This window comes from Chiloscyllium punctatum, chromosome 7, assembly GCF_047496795.1.
Source record: "Chiloscyllium punctatum isolate Juve2018m chromosome 7, sChiPun1.3, whole genome shotgun sequence".
Classification (NCBI taxonomy): Eukaryota; Metazoa; Chordata; class Chondrichthyes; order Orectolobiformes; family Hemiscylliidae; genus Chiloscyllium; species Chiloscyllium punctatum.
The window spans coordinates 53483385-53506738 of record NC_092745.1 but is presented as its reverse complement, the minus strand read 5'-3'; the positions used below and the strand labels follow the sequence as shown (position 1 = coordinate 53506738).

The 23354-nt window shown below is 42.2% G+C and overlaps 2 protein-coding genes across 2 annotated transcripts in view; one reads left to right on the top strand and one right to left on the bottom strand.

The window, feature by feature from the left end:
- The first annotated feature begins 6970 nt into the window (after positions 1-6970).
- LOC140479347 (putative CENPB DNA-binding domain-containing protein 1) lies at positions 6971-7408 on the top strand. Its single transcript, XM_072573256.1, has one exon. It carries the CDS (start codon positions 6971-6973, stop codon positions 7406-7408), a length of 438 nt encoding a protein of 145 aa, XP_072429357.1.
- A 3612-nt stretch (positions 7409-11020) lies between these two features.
- itpa (inosine triphosphatase (nucleoside triphosphate pyrophosphatase)) overlaps positions 11021-23354 on the bottom strand; it is a 32762-nt gene continuing 20428 nt past the window's right edge. Inside the window, exons 5-8 of the mRNA XM_072573553.1 lie at positions 20928-20959; positions 14506-14621; positions 11391-11467; positions 11021-11258 (exon numbers count right to left, since the gene is read on the bottom strand). Coding sequence (XP_072429654.1) covers positions 11126-11258; positions 11391-11467; positions 14506-14621; positions 20928-20959 — 358 coding nt within the window. The 3' untranslated portion in view covers positions 11021-11125. The remainder of the gene's footprint in view (positions 11259-11390; positions 11468-14505; positions 14622-20927; positions 20960-23354) is intronic.

The following is a 23354-nucleotide window of genomic DNA, read 5'->3' as shown; positions in this document are numbered from 1 at the left end:
GAGGACCAGTTCCAATACCGAACAACCCAGATGGCCTCCTTCTTCAAAGACTGCAATTTCCCCCCAGACATGGTCAACGATGCCCTCCACCGCATCTCCTCCACTTCCTGCTCCTCCGCCCTTGAGCCCCGCCCCTCCAACCGCCACCAGGACAGAATCCCCACTGGTCCTCACCTACTACTCCACCAACCTCCATATACAGCATATCATCCGCCGTCATTTCCGCCACCTCCAAACAGACCCCACCACCAGGGATATATTTCCCTCCCCTCCCCCATCAGCGTTCCGAAAAGACCACTCCCTCTGTGACTCCCTCGTCAGGTCCACACCCCCCACCAACCCAACCTCCACTCCCAGCACCTTCCCCTGCAACCGCAAGAAATGCAAAACTTGCGCCCACACCTCCCCCCTTACTTCCCTCCAAGGGATCCTTCCATATCCACCACAAATTCACCTGCACCTCTACACACATCATTTATTGCATCCACTGCACCCGATGTGGCCTCCTCTATATTGGGGAGACAGGCCGCCTACTTGCGGAACGTTTCAGAGAACACCTCTGGGACACCCGGACCAAGCAACCCAACCACCCCGTGGCTAAACACACTTCAACTCCCCCTCCCACTCCACCAAGGACATGCAGGTCCTTGGACTCCTCCATCACCAGACCATAGCAACATGATAGTTGGAGGAAGAGCGTCTCATCTTCCGCCTAGGAACCCTCCAACCACAAGGGATGAACTCAGATTTCTCCAGTTTCCTCATTTCCCCTCTCCCCACCTTGTCTCAGTCAAATCCCTCGAACTCAGCACCGCCTTCCTAGCCTGCAATCTTCTTCCTGACCTCTCCGCCCCCACCCCCACTCCGGCCTATCACCCTCACCTTGACCTCCTTCCACCTATCGCATTTCCAACGCCCTTTCCCCAAGTCCCTCCTCCCTACCTTTTATCTTAGCCTGCTGGACATACTTTCCTCATTCCTGAAGAAGGGCTTATGCCCGAAACGTCGACTCTCCTGCTCCTTGGATGCTGCCTGACCTGCTGCACTTTTCCAACAACACATTTTCAGCTCTGATCTCCAGCATCTGCAGTCCTCACTTTCTCCTCTATAACTCTATGACTTTATGACTTCTTCCTCTGGGTTGCCTAAGAGCATGAAACCTGTACTGTCCTCAATCTGACTGATTCACTAAGTGAATGTCCAAAGTTATTACTGTGATCAAAATGTCTTGAATCAGTCTGGGATGTTGGAGGCAGTTGGGGTATGGGTAGGAGAGGTTCATATAGATAAAAACTATTAAAGAAATCTTTTGACCAAATGGAGAATGGATTGTCTGGCATATTGCAGTGAGAATTTACAGTCAATTACTCAGATATTGGAAATCATGCCAAAGAATGTGTGAGGACATTGCATAAATCACTGGAACTTTACATTGAACTTCTTTGGATCGGACCCATGACATTGTTAATGACAGCAGAGAAGAAAACAGAAATAGAGAAAACAAAAGATTGGGCATTTCATTTGTAGAAGTATTGAGAACGAGCACTCAGGATATTTTGATAAAGGAGGACACTCCTCACAAGCTTCCTGAGAAATATTGTGCAAAACAAAGCAGCTGCACCTCAGCTTAAGATTTTGTTTAAAGTTTTATGGCTCCGGCCGCAGTGTGAATGGCAGAGGGTGACAGACTGCCTGACTCACACTTCCCTCAAAGTCCTGCCAACAATTGCCAGGTACGTGAACAATGTGCCTCATACTGAATTTTATTGTTTTATGTATTAAGTAAATATTTGACCCAGCGAACTTAGTAAAATCATATGAATGATGGTGCAAATAATGTGGATTTAGGCAACTCATAACTGCTTTAAATGCTTAATGCCTGGTTGAAAGGGAGCAAGAGAAAGAAGACTAAATATTTGCATTTCTACAGCCATCAGCACAATTTCAAAACACCATAAGACCATTTAAAGAACATTGAACACTTTTGAAGCCTCGTCATTGTATTATTGGAAATACTACCAGGGTGGACAATGAAACTTGTTGGCAGGATTAACTTTTGAATTCTTTTCCCAAAAATGCTGGTAACTGCCTTATTCCTCTGCCCAATCAACTGCTATTGATATTAATCCATCTCTGGACTGCCACTTACAAATGATGATTACTAACTTGGCAGGTTTGGTGCAGAACTCCATTCTTAACCCCTTAGATATCTCAGTGGTAAAGGCTAAAGTGCTAAACAACTGCGGCTTGTTTGTGCTGGGGTACAGGAGAAGAGTGATTGAAGGCTAAAGGAGCTCCAGTTGAGCCTTCATGAAGATGTTTCTACTCAATCCCTTTAACTGAGATTTCATATCCAGAGGGAAGTAAAACCTCTTAAGCCTCAAGCAAGGAGGAAGATGGGTAGGAGTGGTGGTCACTATGGAGCTATGGGTTTGTTTTTAACATTGTAGGCATTGTAACACTGATGCCTATCCACTGATGTCCTATTGGTTTTCTTGACACTTCGCTCTCATCCTCAGCTCTGGATTGTTTTGCAACAGTTGGGGGGGCGGGGGAGGGGGGGGGGGGAAACAGTTAACTTGTTTCATTTGTAACATGCTCACTTCAGGGACAGGAAGTTGAGGATCTGGGCTAAACGTTTGATCATGCGATCCAGATTGAAAAGTATAAGAGCTGTGAAGAGCATTGTGGAAAATCTTGGAGAGCAACTCGTGAGTGCAGAGGTACCGTGCAGTGAATGAAGGATGGCTGAAGGATTTATCACACACTTCTCGTCACGTTTTCTTCTGTGCTAACGTTTTTGAATTCCATGTTGAACTGGCAGTTGCTGAAGGTGACGTTTCAAATTTAAAATCTTCAAGTGTCAGTATTTAATGCCTTGAGGATTCATTACCTTCCGAACATAGCAGGCACCAAATTTATTAAAGACAGAAGTGGCTTTCATCATCTTTCAGACAGCTGCAACTAGTTTAACACAGCCTTAGCTCCCGGTCTTGGTGTCTCTCCGAGGCATATACATTGGAGAGGACACGAATATAATCATAAATATTTAGTGAAGGTACACCAAGGACAACCGGGCTAATTCTCAGTGATATAGCATCAATAGATGCAAACTCAATTTGGTCATTATGGTACCAGTGAACTGGACAAGGAGGAAATATGTGTAATTAAACAAATGCCTCAAACCTGAAAGGAAGAGGTTCTTTATTATACCACTTGAAGGTAAAATGTTACATTAATCTCAACTGTGCTTCCTAGTTTTAATATGGTTCACAGAGTGAAGGATCTCTGCCTGGCTTCTGCCCTGACTAAGGTTATGACAATCTCTGTCATTGTGAGTGTGGGTTATTATTTCTCTGCATTGTTTACTGAGGTCACTCACATCACTCTGTTGTTTAGCTCTATGTGCTTCTACTCCAATATGTCCAATCCCAGTTATAACACTGTATAACACTGGGACTAGTTCCATTGGACTAGAGAATGAAGGCTCTCCTGATGAAGGGCTTTTGCCCGAAACGTTGATTCTCCTGCTCCTCGGATGCTGGCTGACCTGCTGTGCTTTTCCAGCACCACACTCTTGACCCCAATCACGTGAATGCACTCCCAGTAATGGTTTCTCTTCCCATTTGACCCAGCTTTAACATAAGCTTCCTGGCTTTCAACTGGAAAAATGTTCTCATTAGACAGGCTCCTCCATCCTCCATTCAGTTGTCTGTTATACATCTCTCACCGTTTTACACAAACTTAAGTAGGAGGGAAGTACCACAGGCAGAAGTCAAAAGTGTGTTCCAAGGTCTCTCGCAACACAGAGACAACAGACAGCAGGAAGAACACAGAATCAAAAAAAAAATTAAAGGTAAGGTTACATTGCAAAAAAAAATATATTGACCAAACGTCGCTGGAAAAGTAACAGGACAAATTGGTCAGCCGGCAAATTCAAGAAATTACGAAATGAACTGCGAACTCCAAGTCATGATGGTTGATTTACAATGTTCCACTACTCCTGGGTATGTACAGAAGGAATGTCTCAATAATTGTGTAAGTGTCCATTTAATAACCTGGTAATTATTGAGTGCTAATCAACCCATCCAAAATGAAACAATTTAAAGTGTGGAGTCTCATCCCTGCTTGTAGTCAAATGCTTTTAGCAATACGTGCTTTATTTAAAAAAAACCTTTTTGTTTTATTTAATCTTATTTTTCTGTCCTGTATTTTTTTCTACAATAAACCTCTCCCTGTTTATTTTTCTTTCTGCACCTGATTTGATTCTGACTCACCACCTTTCTTCATTGTTCTTTTGTTCCTTTCTCAATCCTCAAACCTCTCCGAATAAATAGCTAGACTGCTGGTCCTACTATTCATGGAAGTTCCAGACGCTCCATTTCCCTCATTATCACCTCACATTTCCAGCAAATTACTGGAAAAACATTTTTTAAAAAAAAAAGTTTAGGGCCTACAAAAATGTCAAACAAACAGAGAAAATATTTCCCCCTCATCCAACCTGTTCAGGGATGTTATCCCATACCTCTGGAGCAGGTGGGACCTAAAGTCGGACCTCCTGGTCAAGAGGTAGGAACACCACAAATGTCCTCTAACGAAGAGGATTCACTGCGAGATGACATAGTTCTGCGAAATCTAGTTTGCTGGTTAGAGCATTGTGGCAGTACTTTGCACAGCTATGATATTCCCATTTTATAAAAGAGATTAATGCACTGGAGTGTGTCCAGCATAGATTCACCAGTTATAACACTGTATAATACTGGGACTAGTTCCATTGGAGCAGAGAATGCTGAAGGGAATTTATGAGAGATTTCAAAAACTGTGAAAGGTTTTGATGGAGTGAATGGGGAAAAATAACTTCCACTTCGTAGTAATGAGAAAACAAATCATTAGGAGATTAAGGAGAAATAGCTTTAACAGAGTATAGTTGAGGCATGGAATGCTTTAGCACAATGAGTTACTCAAGACAACAACAGAACATCTTCAGAGAAAGTTGGATAAACTTTTGGATCAAGCGACAATATGCCTAAATGGCAAAAGCACCATTAAATACTGACTTGTTCCACATCCAAGCAATTCAGTTTGGATTCAGTGCACGGATAGGCTGAAAAGCCAAGGTCTTTTTCCGCAGGACAGGGGAGTCCGATATTGGAGGGCATAGGCGAGAGGGGAAAAATGTAAAAGGGACCTTTTTCCACGCAGAGGGTGGTGTGTGTATGGAACGAGCTGCCAGAGCAAGTTGTGGAGGCTTATACAACAAAACATTTAAAAGGCATCTGCATGGGTATATGAATAGGATGGGTTTAGAGGAATATGCTGCAAAAGCTGGAAAATGGGACTAGATTAATTTAGGATATCTAGGTGGCATGGATGAGTTGGACTGAAGAGTCTGCTTCGGTGCTGTACAACTCTATAACACAATTAAAAACAGTCAGTCTGAGAGACAAGTGGAACATTACTAATTTACCTTGCTCTCCCAGCCAGTAACTTTGTAACTTTAGCAATATATTTTTTTAAGGTCAGCCTGGTGGCTGAAAGCAGGGCCAGTCAAAGCTAAAATTTTCCATTCCCTATTAAAAATGTTGGCAATTTTCACAGGGCACATTTTATCAATTTGGAATAAAAGAAAACCTCCAATCAATTTACATGTTTTCAACCACCGTTCTTCCAAGCCAGTTTCATTCAAGAATGCAGAGAGTTGCCAGTTAGGGAGAAATGGACTACTTTCAAACATCAGGCAGCGGAATGTTTATCTATTTCTCGAGTACACTAATGCATTCCAAGAGAGTTCTCTGGTATTCTTTTTTTGTGGACCAATACAGTACACAGACATGGGATATTATGGTATAAGGCAGCAAGGCAAATGCACAAAGGCACCTGTGATTTTGCTAAATCCTTTACAGAGGCATCGATTTATAAATGGCATCAAGTGAAATAGGTAGTGAGACAGGGTTGAAAATGTGTTGCTGCAAAAGCGCAGCAGGTCAGGCAGCATCCAAGGAACAGGAGAATCGACGTTTTGGAAGAAGGGCTTATGCCTGAAACATCAATTCTCCTGTTCCTTGGATGCTGCCTGACCTGCTGCGCTTTTCCAGCAACACATTTTCAGTTCTGATCTGCAGTCCTCACTGATCTCCAGTCAGACGGGGTTATCATCTTAAACTAGCTGAAACCCTCAACGCTTTTGCCGTGCAGTGGTACAGTCCCCACCTCTGAGCCAGGGGACCCATCTGCTCCAGAGGTGAGATAACGTCCCTGAACAGGTTGATTAGAAAACAACTACGAGATGAAACTTTCCTATTGTTATTATAGGTGTGCTTACTGTAAATTTGGGATGCTGGATTAATTTAAAACGCAAGAGGTTTGCTAAATGGCTGACAAACTATTTAATTCATCTGTAGGGAGCTTTCTAAAAACAACTTGCACACAAAATGGCATTGGAATAGATTTTGAAAACATGTGGCTGACATACATGAACTTTCTTTTCCTGTTTGATTAAAGCAAAACATACATATTATCAACATCCTGTTCACTTCTCATTACTGTTCTCAAAATAAAATCTTGTAACATCTAGATGTAAGCATCAGAGTGCTGAAGTGTCTCAATCCTTCTCATAATCAATCAACTCCAGTAGTTTTGCATCATCACCTTCTCAGCCTTTCTTTCCCCAAATATAAATACAGTAGCGCCTCGACATACGAACGACCCCGTTCACGAACAAATCGGTTTATGAACAGGATTGTAAGTAAAATTTTGTTTCAATGTATGTACGAAATTCAAGGTACGAACGCAAAAAGCCCGTGGCTTCATTGTCATTGTTCTGCCTTGCTATGCGCGCTTTGAATGCAAAAGCTCTCGGGCCCCGCGTGATCTTATTCAGTTGGTGCGCGTGCTGTGAACATTGTTCGTTGCTACGTCCAAGCATTCTTACACTTTTTTTTTTGATTTTTGCATTAAATTAGTCCTCATTATGGCTCCCAAGAAAGTGAAAAGTGGAAGTGATAGTGGTGTTAAGAAGCCTAAATGTATTACTGTGGAAACAAAGAAGGAAATAATAGCTAAACACGAGAATGGTGCTCGCGTATCTGATCTCGCTATGCAGTACAACACGGCGAAATCGACTATCTGCACTATCCTAAAGAACAAAGAGGCACCAAAGGCAGCTGACGTGGCTAAAGAAGTGACTATTATAACGAAGCAAAGGCCTAAGTTGTTAGACAAGGTTGAAAAATTATTATTAGTTTGGATAAATCAAAAAGAGATTGCTGTAGATAATGTTAACGAGACTATAATCTGCGAGAAGGCTCTACACGTACACCGTGATTTGTTGGCGACACCGCCGAGTACAAGTACTGCTAGCATTGAAGATTTTAAAGCCAGCAGAGGCTGGTTTGATAAATTTCGTTGACGAATTGGAATCTATAGTGTAATAAGACATGGAGAAGCGGCTAGTTCGGACAAAAAGGCAGCGGAGGACTTTGTGAAGGAATTCAATAAGTTTGTCGAAGATGAAGGTTATGTCTCACATCAAGTTTTTAACTGTGATGAAACTGGACTTTTCTGGAAAAAAATGCCCAAAAGGACCTACATAACCCAAGAGGAGAAGGCACTACCGGGCCACAAACCAATGAAGGACAGGTTAAAGCTTTTATTGTGCGCGAATGTAAGTGGGGATTGCAAGGTTCAGCCTCTACTGGTCTATCACTCTGAAAATTTTTGTGTTTTTAAACGCAATAATGTGTTGAAGGCTAAACTCCCGGTAATGTGGAGGGCGAACAGCAAGGCTTGGGTCACATGAATGATTTTTATGGAATGGCTGAAGGAAGTTTTTGCATCAACTGTCAAGGAATATCTTGAAAAAAAATAATTTGCCACTTAAGTGTCCTCTAGTAATGGACCATGCTCCTGCCCATCCTCCAAATTTGGAAGACGACTTGGACATCAAATACGACTTGATTAATGTAAAGTTCCTTCCTCCCAACACCACTCCTCTCATCCAACCCATGGCCCAGAAGGTCATTGCAAATTTCAAAAAAATTATGTATGAAGGCTCTGTTCACCAGGTGTTTCCTGGTCACCAACGACACAGATTTGACCCTTGGTCAGTACTGGAAGGACCACTTCAATATCCTCCACTGCATAAGTCTGATTGATAAGGCATACAATGAGGTCTCTTTCCGTACGTTGCAGTCAGCCTGGAGGAAACTTTGGCCAGCTTGTGTACCTGAGAGAGACTTCGAGGGTTTTGAGGAGGAGACATCAGTAAATGCAGTGAACGAGATTGTGACCCTGGGCCAAAATCTGGGCTTGGAGGTCGAAGAGGATGATGTGGCGGAGCTGGTGGAGGACCACAGACAAGAACTCAGCACAGACGATCTTGCTGAAGTGCAACAGGAGCAGATGAAGGTTATGCAGCAGGAGCATTCTGGAGAGGAGGAAGACGACGAGAGGGAAGATGCATCAAGCGTTCAAATCAAAGACATTTGCAGCAAATGGAGTGAAGTGCAGGCTTTTGTTGAGAGGCATCACTCTAACAAAACTGTGACCAACAGAGCAGTGAACGTTTTAAATGACAATGGGATGTCCCATTTTCAGAACATTCTGCAACAAAGGAAAAAACAACTTTCGCTGGATCGTTTTCTTGTGGCATCACCAACCTCCAAGAGACAAAAAAAAAAGAAAAGACTCCGCCAATATCCGAACAACGGGAAAATTGATTCACTTTGTGAACTTTTCGGTTCGCGAACCAGATCCCGGAATGGATTAAGTTTGTACGTCGAGGCACTATTGTAGTTAGCTTTCAAAGTTTCAGGTAAATGACACTGCTTTCCAAGAGGTTCTTACGAAAGTTTTGAATACTTCTGGTAGCACTAAGATTCTGTGTTCTGCAACGAGTGAGTTTTGGTAAAAATCTAACCAAAAACTGAAAATGATTAGTATCGAACCACCCAGTGAGATGAGAACTGCTCTTTCATTCTGTGGCTGTATGAGAAGATTACTACAGGGGCGTGCAGACAATTGGAAAGGTTTGATTCCTGGGGAAGGACTTTCTGTTCTGTCAGTCGGTGGGGGAATTCCACCTGTTTCATAGCCTGGCAAGAGGTGAGACATCCCTTACTCGGGAGACAGCAGTCCTACCAGACTGTGTGCAAGTGCCCACAGTATCAGAGGGGTGCCTCCAACTTTGAGCGTTGTGATGGCAAGGTTAGCCAGGAGCACCTGGGGTGGGGAAGATTAAGATTAAGAAAATTAGCCGATCTCAAAAGGGAGCCAGTGATGGAAGAGACCTCTCTGCCCAGTAAATGGCCACTTAAGGGCTGCTCACAGTGTAGAGTGTAGTCCCCTCTACACTGGAAAGGCGAAACAGACTTGTTTGTGGAACACCCAAGATCGGCCTGCAAAAGTGACCATGATTCTTCTGTTGCCTACCACTTCAAAACAACAATGGGGTTCCCTGGCCAACATCTCTGTCTCGTGCTTGCTCCGGCGAGACCCAGTACAAGCTGCAAGAACAACATCTGATTTTTTACTGCGGACCTTACAGTCTTCAGGATGCAATACGGACTCCAGTAAACTTAGGGCCTGAGCATCTTTTTCCATGTCTTTTACCTACCCCACATCCAAGATTGTGTTGTGAAATGGGCTTCTTTCAGCCTACCTATTTTCACCTACTTATGGTCTCCTTTAGTCACTTTCCTTTCTCCCTGGTTCATCATTAAACACCCCTTTGTCTGCCTGTCTGTTTCTTTCTCTGGGCTCTGCTTAGGTTTTCTAGCAATTTCTGTTTTTCGTTTCATTTAAAAGGGTCTCAGCTGGGACCAGGGCAGTCAAACAAGTCCTTGTCCATACTCTATGGACATGACAAGGCTCAGCATTCGTGACACTCAATACAAGACACACTACTGTCTTGTAGACAATGCACAGACACCAAGGTAAGGCAATGGAAGGCTTACCAAGGCAACTTTGCTCTCTGGATGCTTCAGCAAAGCAAACAAAATATAGAAATCAATTCAAAAGGTTCTTTTTCTTTTCCCCAAGGTAAATGTGCGAAGGATTGCAAAACATGTTTTGAATTCAGCCTTACTTTAAGAACTTAAAAATATTTTACAAGCATAACTATTGGGGCAGCTGGAGAGGATGTTGAAAGGCAAATGCCATGTTTGGGATTCCAGTAATAGTTGCACTACAGTGTAGGTATCAGCTTACGTCACAACAAGACATTGTTCACAATTCCAAACAGGATTGAGCATTCCTTCGTAATAAGTGCAACATTATACCCTTCAAGGGTCATTCTACTTAAGAGGCCCACCTGTCTTATAAAACTGTTTTGCCAGCATACCGAATTTCACCACCATGTGGTAGGTAAGAATTTAAGAAAAACAAACCATAAAGTATATTGTTTTTAAAAAAAAAAGTTTTATAAAGTGGGTAAGAAAATTGGTTGCAGGGTACAGTGGAATTTTGTGGCTTTAGTAAGCTTTTAAGTGCTTAGCTGTATTGCTCAATGCTAACTGCAGCAACATAGCTCCTACCATAACAAAAAGAAACTGGGTAGGAATTTGATGGTGCCTTGGTTGTTTGAACACGAAAACAGACATCTATATTCAATATGACAGGACTTGAAAACTTTACAAGCTGGAACTGCACCATCTGCTTTCTCGATAAAAGCAAACAGTAAATGTGGCCAGGGGTTGACACGTGGAACAGACTTCTGTCTGACAATTATGCAAGGCCCTCTGAGTCAGTGCTACCCTGAATTAAGGATGACCTGCAGCCTAACCTCAGTCTTTAAAAGGGACCCCACAGTAGGTGTTCACAATTTAAAATACAGATTTCTACCAGGTACTGCTATTCCATAGGCATGTTGACTATCAATTAGCTGTCCAGATCGAAACAAAAACTCTGACCCACTCGGGTGGTCCAATTAGGTCTGTCCTCAGAAGATATAATTTCTCAGACACAGCCAAGAGGTGTTTAACATAGAGGGTGGTGTAAAAAATAGAGCTGAGTCATGAGTCCATTTAACCTTTTACATAAAAAGTATATTGTTAGATATTTATTATCACCAGTTTGATACAAATCACATTCATGCATTTTTGTTAAACAGAAGATGTACAAACAGGCACTAATGGCTGTTCCCTTCCAGCCTGGCCTTTTTGGAGGAATCGTTATTTTCAATAAAATAATCGGCCAATTCACGAAGTGCTTTATAACGGTGGGATATTGAATTCTTTACCGCTTTGGGCATTTCTGCATAGCTGGAGAGATACAACAAAAGAAAGAAACATATCTGTGATTGAAATCGGCAAAACAAGTTGTGTAAAATATTCAGCACCACACACCCCCCCCTCCCCACACTCCAACAACTTGAAAAAGGTTTCAGCACTTACGTTTGATCAAATCCATCAGGCTGAAAACAAGGATCCCAACCAAAGTTTCTGGGTCCACGGGGATCGACTATTTTACCCTGGATAATGAAAAGGATAGAGGCATTCAGATTTTTAAAATGTCACATTTTCAAATTGGGTGTTCCCTTCCTACTGACAATTTTCTACCAAAATTCATTGACATCCACCACCTTGAGTCAAATCAGAAAGGATAGTTTACCCATAGTTATAAATTCCTGAAGAAGGGTTTATGCCCGAAATGTCAATTCTCCTGCTCCTTTGATGCTGCCCGACCTGCTGCGCTTTTCCAGCAATACATTTTTAAGTTGTAACTTGTCAAGCCCATTGTCATAATCACATTCATTTATTTCTTGCCTCCCCACGAAAGATGGTAGCTCATTTTAAAAAAAAAATCCATCATGATAAACCAACTCCTAATATCCTGAGAGAGGGTGGTCAGCTGCCTTCTTGAAATCCTGCAGTCCTTAGTGTTTGGTTACACCCCACAGTGCTGCTAGGAAGGGAGATCCAGGATTTTGCCCCTGCAACAGGGAAGGAATGGTGATTTCATTCCAAGTCAAGATGGCACAAGGCTTGCAGGGGAGCCTTCAAGTTGTGATGCTGCATGTATCTGCAGTCTTAGGATTGAAGACAGAAGGCATTTCAATCACCCTTCTCAGCAGTGAGGGATTGCAGGCTTAGAAGGTGCAGCCTTAAGAATGTTGGTGAGTTGACATAGTGAATCCTGTGGATGGTAAGCACTCCTGCCATTCTGCATCAGTGGTGAAGGGAGTGAATGTTGAATGCAGTGCCAATCAGAAGATTGCTTTGTCCTGGATGATGTTAAGTCCCAAGTGTTGTTGGAGCTGCACTCATCCAGGCAAGTGTGGAGTATTTCATCACACTCCTGACTTGCACCTTGCAGATGGCAGACAGGATTTGAAAGCCAAGACGCAAGTTACTCACTGCAGGATTCCTAGCCTTGTCGCCAAAGTATTTATGTAGCTAGTCCAGCTAAGTTTATGGTCAATAGTAATCCCCGATGGTGGCAGGATTCTATGATGATGATGCCACTTCAAGGGACAATGGTTAGATCCTCTTTCCATTATGATCATTGCCTGGTACTTGTGGATTTGCACTACCCCTTAGATGAAGAAGTGCTCTCTGGCAACACTCTCAAAGGACCCTCCTACAAGAAAGCATTTTTTCTTTATAACAGACTGCTCGTTATAATTGAAACTCATGGCTTTAAAAATAAATAATTGGCCGGATTAGAAAATTGGCTGAGCAACAGGATGAGATAGGAATAAAGGAGCAAGTTCTCTCTTAGTGGCATGAGCTGGATGATGGGGGCTTGCCAGGAACCTGTGTCAGGGCCTCAACTTAGACAACGGGGTAGCAAGTCACACTTCCAAGATTTCCAATGGCACAAAATTATTTAACATTGCAAGCAGATTAAATGGAGGCACAAAATTACTGGAGAAATTTTAAGTACAGGCAAAACGGATTTCATTGTAGACAAAATGACAGGTCATGGACAAGGATTGTCTGTGCCTGACAAGGATAGAACAAGGGTAGTCAATAAAACGGTGAAAAGCTAGAAACAATGGAGTTTCAAAGATGATGAACATGTCATGAACAGGTAAGCCAATCAAAAAGGTTAATGTGGTGCTGGCCTTTATCCCTAACATGTTTGAATTCAAACAGACAGAAATTATGTAACAGCTACATAAAACTCTGGGTGAACCACACTTGGAATGATGAGAACAATTTTAGGCACAATACTTTATGAGGGTACATTGACCTGGAGGGACAGCTGTATGGGTTTACTGATATTAAAGGCCTGGACTCCAAGGGTTGAGTCATGATGAGAGACTGCAAACTTGGATTGTCTTGTCTGGAATTGAGAAGGGAAGGCATGATTCAACCGAAACATTAAGGGGAACGGACAAGAATAAAAAGGGGAAAAATTATTTCCATTAGTTGGGGAATCTATCATTAAGGTGCAAGGTCTACATTTTTGAGCCAGACTATTCAGGAGTAAGATTAGGAAAGACTTCTACATTAAGACTAGCGTATTTATTTTTAATTCAGATAGGTTATTACACACCTCTAGAGCAGGTGGGACTTGAACCCAGGTCTCCTGGTTCAGAGGTAAGTACACTAGCACTGCAATACAAGAACCCATGAAAACTAGAGTCAGCTAGGAACTCTCTTCCACAAATAGCAATAAGTACTAGATGCATTCTTAGTTTTAAATTGGAGTTTGATGGAATTTTCTTATGCAAAGATTTGTTAAGGGCCATGAGGCAAAGGTGAGTGAGTAGGTGGAGTTAGGCACAGATCAACCTTGATCTTGAATGATGGGAAAGGCTCAGGGGCTGAATACCCAATTCTTGATCCGAAGCTCCTCTAGTGCCCAACTGCAAAAAAAAAAAAATGCCCTAAAGTACTTTAAAGCTAACAAGATACTTCTATAATGTAGTTACTGCTGTACTGTAGAAAACGCAGTGGTCAATCTGCACAGTGAAGAAAACCAAATTATCCCAATGTCTTCCAACTGCAGTCAAACATGAGGAGGAACAAAAATCTAGAGACATATGTACAACTGCTGTCAGGCACGGCTCAATTGGCAGCACCTTTATTTCAGTCAAAATGTTCTAGGCTTGAGTCTCACTCTGAGACTTGAACACAATCATCAAAACGGACGCTCCACTGCAGCACAGAGGGAATGCTGCACTTCTGGAGATCGCAGCTATCCTCACAGGTGAGAGTAGAAGATCCCACAGCACTGTTCCATAGAGGAGGAGGGTAGTGATCGCTGGTGTTTGGGCCAACATTTAACCTTCAAATCAACATCACATAACTATATTAGCTGCTCGTTATCACCTTGTTCTTGGTGGGAGCTCATGGTTCACAAATTAATTGCCACACTTCCAACCACAGTAATAACACCTCACTGGCTGTGACAAGTCCTGTGGTCACGGAATATGCTACAGAAATTCCAGTTTTGGTTTTAGTCCACTTGATAAGCACCCTGATTTTGAACAGGCTCATTTCTTGTGGGAAGAGAAATGGGGTCACTCTCACCATCGCACTCTCCTTTGTAAATACATACCGATGTTTTCCCTTGAAAGAGCTTGACTTGGTCAATCGGGTTTCCTGTACTGTATGCAAAGGTGCAGAGTGCATATGCTGATTTGTCTTCAAAGCCTGCTAGCATCTTAAACAAGCCTGGAAAAAGATAAATGCCAGTATGTTACAAATTGACAAGAGGGAGTACCTCAGTAACATAACTACAGTAAATCTGTTCTGTTGAATGAATACTAACGGCCAGCTTTTTTTCCTACTGCTGGAGGGTCAGGTATCCGCTGCTACTAATTTATAATCAAGTTGGATTAACTTTGCAGTTTGATTGATGATGAATCTTGCCTTTTATTTGTGAGGCTTCTTGCTATTTTTAAGACTGGCTTGAAACCATGCAGAGTTTGTACAGACAGGATACAGAAAAAAAAACTCTTTGCCTCTTCAGAAACCAGTAGATAGTGTAGCCAGAAGATTAAAGAAAGTTGCCAAAAATTCCAAGGGGAGTAAAGGAGTTTTGTTTGTGCAGTTACATTGATCCGAAATGCACTGTCTGAAAAGGGCAACAGAAGCAGAATCTTTAACTTGTCAGGCACAGACAATCCTTGTCCATGACCCATCATTTGTCTACAATGAAATCCGTTTTTCCTGTACTTAAAATTTCTCCAGCAATTTTGTGCCTTCATTTAATCTGCTTTCAAAAGGGAAACAAGTATGTTCCTACGTTAGTTGTAAACACACCCACATAATTAAATGTACACATTCAGAAAAGGATAAAACTTGCAAAGGTATACATAAAGTTCATGAGTAGAATAAACATGTAGCTCTTTGAGAATGCTAACCTTGGAATCTAAAAAAGGTCCTCTCGTTACTAATCTGGCCACTAAGGGCATGTCCTTTGACTTAAACACTTCCATTAGAACTCCACCCAGCATTCTCTGTTCTCAAAAGGTAACAAAGCCACCCACCGGCACGGTGGCTAAGTGATTAGCACTGCTGCCTCACGGCATCCAAAGATGTGCAGGTTAGGTGGATCAGCCTTGCTAAATTGCCCATGGCACCCAGGAATGTGTGGGTTAGACATGGGAAACACAGGGATGGGAGGCGGGTCTGGATCGACTGCTCTTTGAAGGGTAGAGTCGGTGTGGACTTGATGGGCTGAATGGCCTGCTTCCACATTGTAGCAATTCTATGATTCTATCCTATTCACTGTTGTGGCTTAAATTCTCCATTCCTCACAATGTCTTGTTCTTCTCCAGAACAACCAAATCCTTCTCATAATGCAATGACAAGTAGTGCACACCATACTCTAGTTTCACACCTAACATGTATTTTATACAGTTCATAGTCATAGAGATGTAGCCTTTGGTCCAACTCGCCCTTGCCAACCAGCTATCCAAACCTAATCCAATCCCACTTGCCAGCACCCAGCCCATATCCCTTCAAACCTTTCCTATTCATATTCATATTCTACTGTTGTTATTTTCCTGCTCTAACTTCTGTGTAGGGGGAGCATAGAGTACATTACGTTTGCCATTGTGATAACCTTATCAAACTGTCCTGCTACCTTTAGGAATCTGTGGACATGAACTGCTTCTTTGGACAGTCAGTGTGGACTCGATGGGTTGAATGGCCTGTTTCCACACTATAACGATTCTATGATTGTATTTTCTACACTGCTGAGGATTCTTATCCCTTACCATACATTCCCTTGTCTTGTTTGAAGTATCCAATTCATTACTCCTCATTCCTACAGATTGAATACTATTTGTCATGCTTCTATTAACATCAGTCCACATATCTTGCTGTAGTCTCCAACTTTCTTCCTCATTAACAATCTCATAGCCAATTTTTATATTCTCTGCAAACTTTGTGAACCGTACATTCCAGCCTAACTAATCAAACAACAATATGAAAAGCAGTTCAGCATTTCCCTGCAACCACAGCTAAAAATCATCTCTTATCTATTCCGTATGGTAGCACATTGGATCAGTACAATGTCACCATTAGTTGTCACGGAGGGATCACTGCTCCAAGACAACTGGCTTTAACTCCCAATTTTTCCACTGCGTCAAGCAACCTCCAACCGCCCCCCCCACCCCACCCCACCACCGCAAGGTGAATTCTTCCATTTAAGAATAGTTGGGAAAATTTCAATAAAAACAAGCTCACATCCAATATTGGCAATCAAACATATCCTCACAAAAACAACGGTAGGGTTCCATTACTAAAGCCCACTGGCACGTTCACAGCATTTTTGAGCTCATTTCAGGTTTAACTACTTCAAAAAGACATTTAGTCACAGTGTCATTGTTTATCCAGCTCTAGTTTTCTCTTGAATGATGGAGACAAGTGTTGGCCATCCTTCATTTACAACCTTGGACAATGGACACCAGCAGTTTAATCAACACTAGAAACAACAAATGCTGGAGATCACAGTGGGTTAGACAACATCCATGGAGAGCAAGTTAACATTGAGTCTAGATGACTCCTCATCAGAGTTGAAGTTAAGAGCCATTGCTAGAAAATTTGATTCTGCTCCCGACTGAGCACACAGCAGAACTTTACGTGCAGGAACCTAGGCTCATTTTATTTTTCTTCGCCCTCCTATCCCAGGAATCTGGAGGCCAAAGATGGCTGAGCCATTGTCAGTTTTTTTTTTTGAGGCCTACAGCATGGAATTGGGCCCAGCTGCCCGACTTGCCCACTGCACCATGACCAGAACTGCATGTATCACTCCAAATGTGGCTTAGCAATGTCTTGTACAGCTGTGACAAGATATCCCAACTCCCTAAATCAATGCTCTGACCAATGAAAGCATGCATGCCAAAAGCCTTCTCCACACACTGTCTACCGGTGACTCTACTTCCAAGGAACCATGAACCTATACCCGTTTGTTCTATAACACTCCCCACTCTTCAGAGTGCAATTGCTGCTTTAAGATCAGAAATGCCATGTACTTCTGGTTTATCAGTACTTGGATCTCTTAAATCAAACCAGTCTTGGTGTTTACTGGTTAAGTGACCTACTGAGTTTTTGCAAGCATTTTTAATTGCAGCCATGAGGAAACTCCAGAGGCTGTTGGATTCCTGTGGCTCGGTGTTGCTGAGGGTCGCTAGGTTTGTGGAGAGGAACTGGTTATATGAAGGTGAAACAGTTAGCTAGAATTGAATCCAGTGGCTTTCTGAGTCTGTATTGCTCACCATGCAATACACTGGAGAGGAACATCATTCCATTGTGCTGTAGGGTGTACACCTTTTAGAGGCGTGAGGCTTGATCTATTGAATAGGTCAAACGAAGTTTGATCAATATTGCTCAGGGCGGGTATTGAGGGATTTAGAACACGGATGAGCAAATGAACTCAAGATAGTTCAATGAAATGGTGGAACAGTCTTACTTTTCCTTCTAACCTCAATCAAGGGGTATAGGTTCATGGTTCTTTGGAAGTAGAGTCACTGGTAGACAGTGTGTGGAGAAGGCTTTTGACATGCATGCTTTCGTTGGTCAGAGCATTGATTCCTTCTAAGCTCAGTCAAGCTCATGATCAACTGTATCAAAACAGCATCATGCAGCGCAAGTGTTTACATATTTTTTATATATAGAAAGCTCACAAGAGACCAGAAGGTCATGGCTCGTCATACAAACACAGTCATTAAAAAACACTTCAACTACTCCTTCATCAGTTTGTGGGAACTATGCCAATTCATTGAGGAACTATTCGCAGTATTTGGCATATTTGGCATGCTCGACTTGAATCACACCTCTTGCAAGCTGTTCTGGAGTGACAGGTCTGGTCATTATGCAACAGGCCATCTCCCTCCTGGTAGGAGTAGGAAGTGTATTGGCAATTTGTTTGGAAAAAAGTACAAGGGCTGGCGAACGGAAAAACTGAACAAGTTATTATTATTGAAATATACTAAGGAATACCATGCCCTGGTCACTAATATATACAGGCCCTTATAATTCCAAATCTCACAGCAGACAGCTTTCCTGAACAATTGTAAATCCTCAATGAGATCACTACCTGGTCGTCACTCTTAGATGTTAGTGATCTGCCTTGCAAGTGGCCAAAATTTTATCACTTTCCATTTTCTACTCAATACTTTTTTTGCCATTTTTAGGGCTGATAAACTGCTTGTTTATCTTACGCCACAGCTCTCATTCTGAATGTGGCATAGTCCACAGAACTCCTCTAACACTTAACACACAAAAAAAAAGTTAAGTTCATCTTCCAATCACATGGTTAAAAAATGGGAAAACTGCAGATCTTGCAAATTACAAGATTAACTTGGGAGAAACTAGGGGGCTGAATCAGAATGCAGGGTCAAAGTTCCCAATATGACCATGAAATTTAGATTACAAACAAACAGAATTGAGGCTGTACATTAACATGGACCGACGACTGGTTAACAGACAGAAAACAGTCAAAATAAATGGTCTGTTTTGGAATTGCTCAGTTGTAATTGGTGAAGTGCCTTAAGCAGTATTGGGCCTCAGCTATTTACAATCCAAATGAAACAGCTGGATGGCTAGGACTGACATGTGCACCTGATGTTTACGTGCAATACAAAGTTTGATGATAAAGTTATTTATGAGGAGGATATAAACAGGCCCCAAAAGCACACGGAACAGTTAAAGGTGATTGAGCAAGAATGTGGCAAATGGAATGTCATGTGGAGAAGTGTGAAATTATTCACTTGAAGCAAGAATGGAGAAGTTGTTTTTTCTAAAAAGGAGACTAGTGAGCATTGACATTCAGAAAAAGAAACTGGAGGGCTTGTGCAGTAATACAGGTACCGCAAGGAAACACTAGTGTTTTTTTGCCTTTACAAGAAAGGAGTTGAAGCTTAAAGAGCAAAGAAATCTTACTGCCACTAATTGCTAACTCCACATCTGGGAGTACTGCGAACAGAGTTGGTCTCAAGACCGATGAAAGGATATACTTGCCTTAGACAGAGTGTGACAAGGTTCACGAGATTGAATCCAGGCATGTTAGTGTTGTCCTCAGAAGAGAGATGAGAGTAGACTTACATTCTCAGGTTTAGAAGGATGGCTGACAATCTCATTGAAATGTGTTTTAAAAAAATGGAGAGGGTCTGACAGTGTAGATACTGAGGGGCTACTGTGGCTAGAGTTTAAAAGTAGGAGTCATAGACGAAGGGGTCAGTCATTTAAGACTAACCAGAGAGAAAGTTCTTCACCAATGGGTTGTGGATCATTGGAATTCGTTCTTCCAGAGAACTGTGAATGCTTAGTTGTAAAATATATTTCAAGATGCATGTCAACAGTCTTTTGGGCACTAAATGAATTGAAAGACGTGGGGGTAAGCCACAAAAGAGGGAATGCTATAGAAATTCAATCACAACCTTATTAAAGGCAGAGCAGGCACAAAGGGTCATTCGGACAAACTCATCTTCCTGCTTACGTTCCTGTCTTATCATAGTGCCTGTAAACGTTCTCCAGCTTTGTTTGTGTGTTGAAAAGGTGCAGCACTAGAAAAACATAGCTGATCAGGTAGCATCCGAGGAGCAAGAGAGTCGATGTTTCAGGCATAAACCCATTCCTGATGCCCAAAACGTCAACCCTTCTGCTCTTCGGATGCTGCCTGACCTGCTGTGTTTTTCCAGCACTGCACTTTTCAACTCTGATCTCCAGCATCTGCAGTCCTCACTTCCTCCTAGCTTTGTTTCTATGCCTGGGATAGCGCCTGCTTTCAGCGTTCAATACTTGCTTGTTCTTGGGGCTCAGGGCCAATTAGCCAGGGAATTCCAGGGGTTGGAATTTTCCTAAAAATGTAATGATATGAACAAACAATGCTATTATTGTGAAAAAACTGTCGTCAGCAATGTGTGGTGAGGTAGAGATGCCATGCAGATTGTGATTGCCACAGATTCCTGGAGAAAGTTTGTGCAGCTCTGCTACAGGCTTTGTGAAAAAAAAATCCAGCTTGTCCTCAATCTCTGTCTTCCAATTCATTGTTCAACAAGAATTGCCCTAGAATCAATCCATTGAAAATTATTAAGTTAACGGCACAAGTACCTTTCAATAAGAATAATTATCAACATCTTCCAATCATCCTCTTAATTGCTCACTTCCTGGGGAAAAGTGTGGAGCCTCATTCCTTCAAGTAAATGAATTCTTAGATAAATTTAACAATATAAAATTTAGAAATAGGAATATTAAAACATTTCTTTCACATTTTTCTCACAGGCCAGTTTTGCGTTCCCTAATTTGCTTTGCATAGTTGATTTGGCAATGAATTCACTAAGCCTTTTCTCTGATACCTCAAATCTTTCCTCTGCGTTAAGGGGAGACACTATTGATTCCTTCCTAATTCCCATGTTCAATAACTTCAACATATCATCAGCTTACAGCAACGTGTGGGATGCAGGCAGGCAATAATTTTATATCATTTATGAAAGTGCTTAAGACATTTAAAGCCCTAAATTCACTAACCTTCAGGACACAACTTCTCCAGGAACCATTTTCTAGAAGGGGGATGGAAAACAAAAAAAAAGGAAAAAAAAACATTATTTAATTTTCATAAGACAGACACAGGTATCTACACTTACATAACTTGCATGAAGTTAGGGGCCCCAAGCTGTCAAAACTCAGCTGTTACATGCTTTCCTCATATTAAACTCTGAAGTTTGTGTGAAGAAAATGATCGAATTGAATGATCAAGCATATAAGAAAGGCTAAAAATGGCCTATTCCACACTTCTTTGTTCCAAAAGCAAAAATAATAGCACTTTGCAGAAATCTGAAGAAAACCAGCAAATTCTCGCTCTTTGGAGACAGGTGGCTTTTGATGCATTAAAGAGTCAAGAGTGTGGCATTGGAAAAGCACAGTAGGTCAGGCAGCATCCGAGGAGCAGGAGAATTGACATTTCAGGCACAAGCCTTTTATCGATGCATCCACTGACATTGCAGGAAGCAAGTGTTTCACCTGCCTATGCTCCATCCTAGTGCAAGTTCACAAGTCTTTCATGGGGAGTACAATCAACCTGCGGGGATAGAGGTGAGAGAGAACCTCAAAGAAACATTCACAAATAAAGGTCAGTATTCTAGCCCCTAAGTTGTATGTGGTAACCTAGACTTGTAAGAATACACATGTAGGTAGCAGACAAGCCAGGATTGGGTTTATCATATCATCTCAAGAGAAATTACCTGTCAACATTCACAAAAATTTATGATTGTTTGGAAGAGACACTGAAGGACAATCATAGAATCTTACAGAGAATCAACATCTCTAGACAGATGTTAGTACAAATAGCATATGTGATCTGTGATACATGCTTACTTTCATCAGAAATGAGGAATACAACAGCTCTGAGTGTTGACAACATTTCACGATTAAGCCTCCAGTCGTCATAACGGTGGTTCTTCTGTATCAGGTGGTTCTTCTGCATCAGTAAAATTGACAATGGAGCTGCCAGAATGTCACAAAACCAACTTGCTCAATGGCCTTAGGGAAGGAAGGTTACAGGTTCAATCAGGTCTTCAGCACATAGTTCAGGCCTATGTTCCAGTGCAGAGTATTGTACGATCAAGGTTTTGGCGATTACCTCAGGACAACATAAATGATTTCAACATTATTCAGAATAGAGAAATTCTCCCATTGCAATGACCACAATTGCATTTCAATCACCATCAGAGCAGATCATACATTTTTTAAAAAATTGACTTGTGGGATGTGGATGTGGCTGATCGGCCAGCACTTATTGTCCATCTCTTGTTGCCCCTAAGAAGATGGTGGTGACCTGCCTTCTTGAATCTTTGCAGTTCACCTACTGTAAGCAGATCCACAATGCTATTAGGGAGGGAATTCCAGTATTCTGACCCAGTGATAGTGAAGGAATATCGATATTTTCCAAGTCAGGATAGCGAGTGGCTTGGAGGGGAACTTGCAGGTGGTGGTGTTTCCATGTATCTGCTGCCCTTGTCCTTCTAGATGGAAGCAGTCATGAGTTTGGAAGGTGCTGTCAGAGGGTCTTTGGTGAACTTCTACAGTGCATCTTTAGAATAGTACATAGTGCTAATACAGAGCATTGATGGAGGAGGGAGTGGATGCTTGTGGATGTGGTGCCAAAGGGGCTGCTTGATTGTGTTGTTGGAGCTGCACCCATCCAGGCAAGTGGGGAGCATTCTATCACACTCCTGATTTGCGCCTTGTAAATGGTGGATAGTCTTGAGAGCCAGGAGGTGAGTTACTTATAGTATTCCTAGCCTCTGACCTGCTCTTGTAGCCACTGTGCTTATGTGGAGAGTCCAGTTCCTGATCAATGGTAATCCCCAGGATGTTGATAGTGGGGGATTCACTGATGGTGATACAATTGAATGTCAAGGGGCAGTGGTCAGATGGTCTCATAATGGAAATGGTCATTGCCTGGCATTTGTGTGGCACAAGCATAACTTGCCACTTGTCAGCGCAAGCCTGGAGATTGTCCAAATTTTGTTGTATTTGAACATGAACTGCATCAGTATCCGAGCAGTTGTGAATTGTGCTAAACATTGTGCAATCATTGGCAAACATCCCCACTTCATCAATGATCTTCCCTCCATCATAAGGTCTGAAGCAGCTGGAGATAGTTGGGCCTAGGACACTAACCTGAGGAACTTCTGCAGGGATGTCCTGGAGCTGAGAGACAATTGACTGCCAATAACCGGAGCCATCTTCCTATGTGTCAGATATAACTCCAATCAGTGGAAAGATTGCCCTAATACCCAGTTTTGTTAGGGCTCTTTGATGCCACACTCTGTTGAATGCAGCCTTAATGTCAAGGGCTTTCACTCTCCCCTCACCTCTGGAATTCAGCTCTCTTGCCTATGTTTGAAGCAAGGCTGTAATGAAGTCAGGAGCTGCGTGGCCCTGACAGAACTC

What these genes read in the sequence shown, in the direction of transcription:
- LOC140479347 (XM_072573256.1), top strand. Translation starts at nt 6,971, where the DNA reads ATGGCTCCCAAGAAAGTGAAAAGTGGAAGTGATAGTGGTGTTAAGAAG.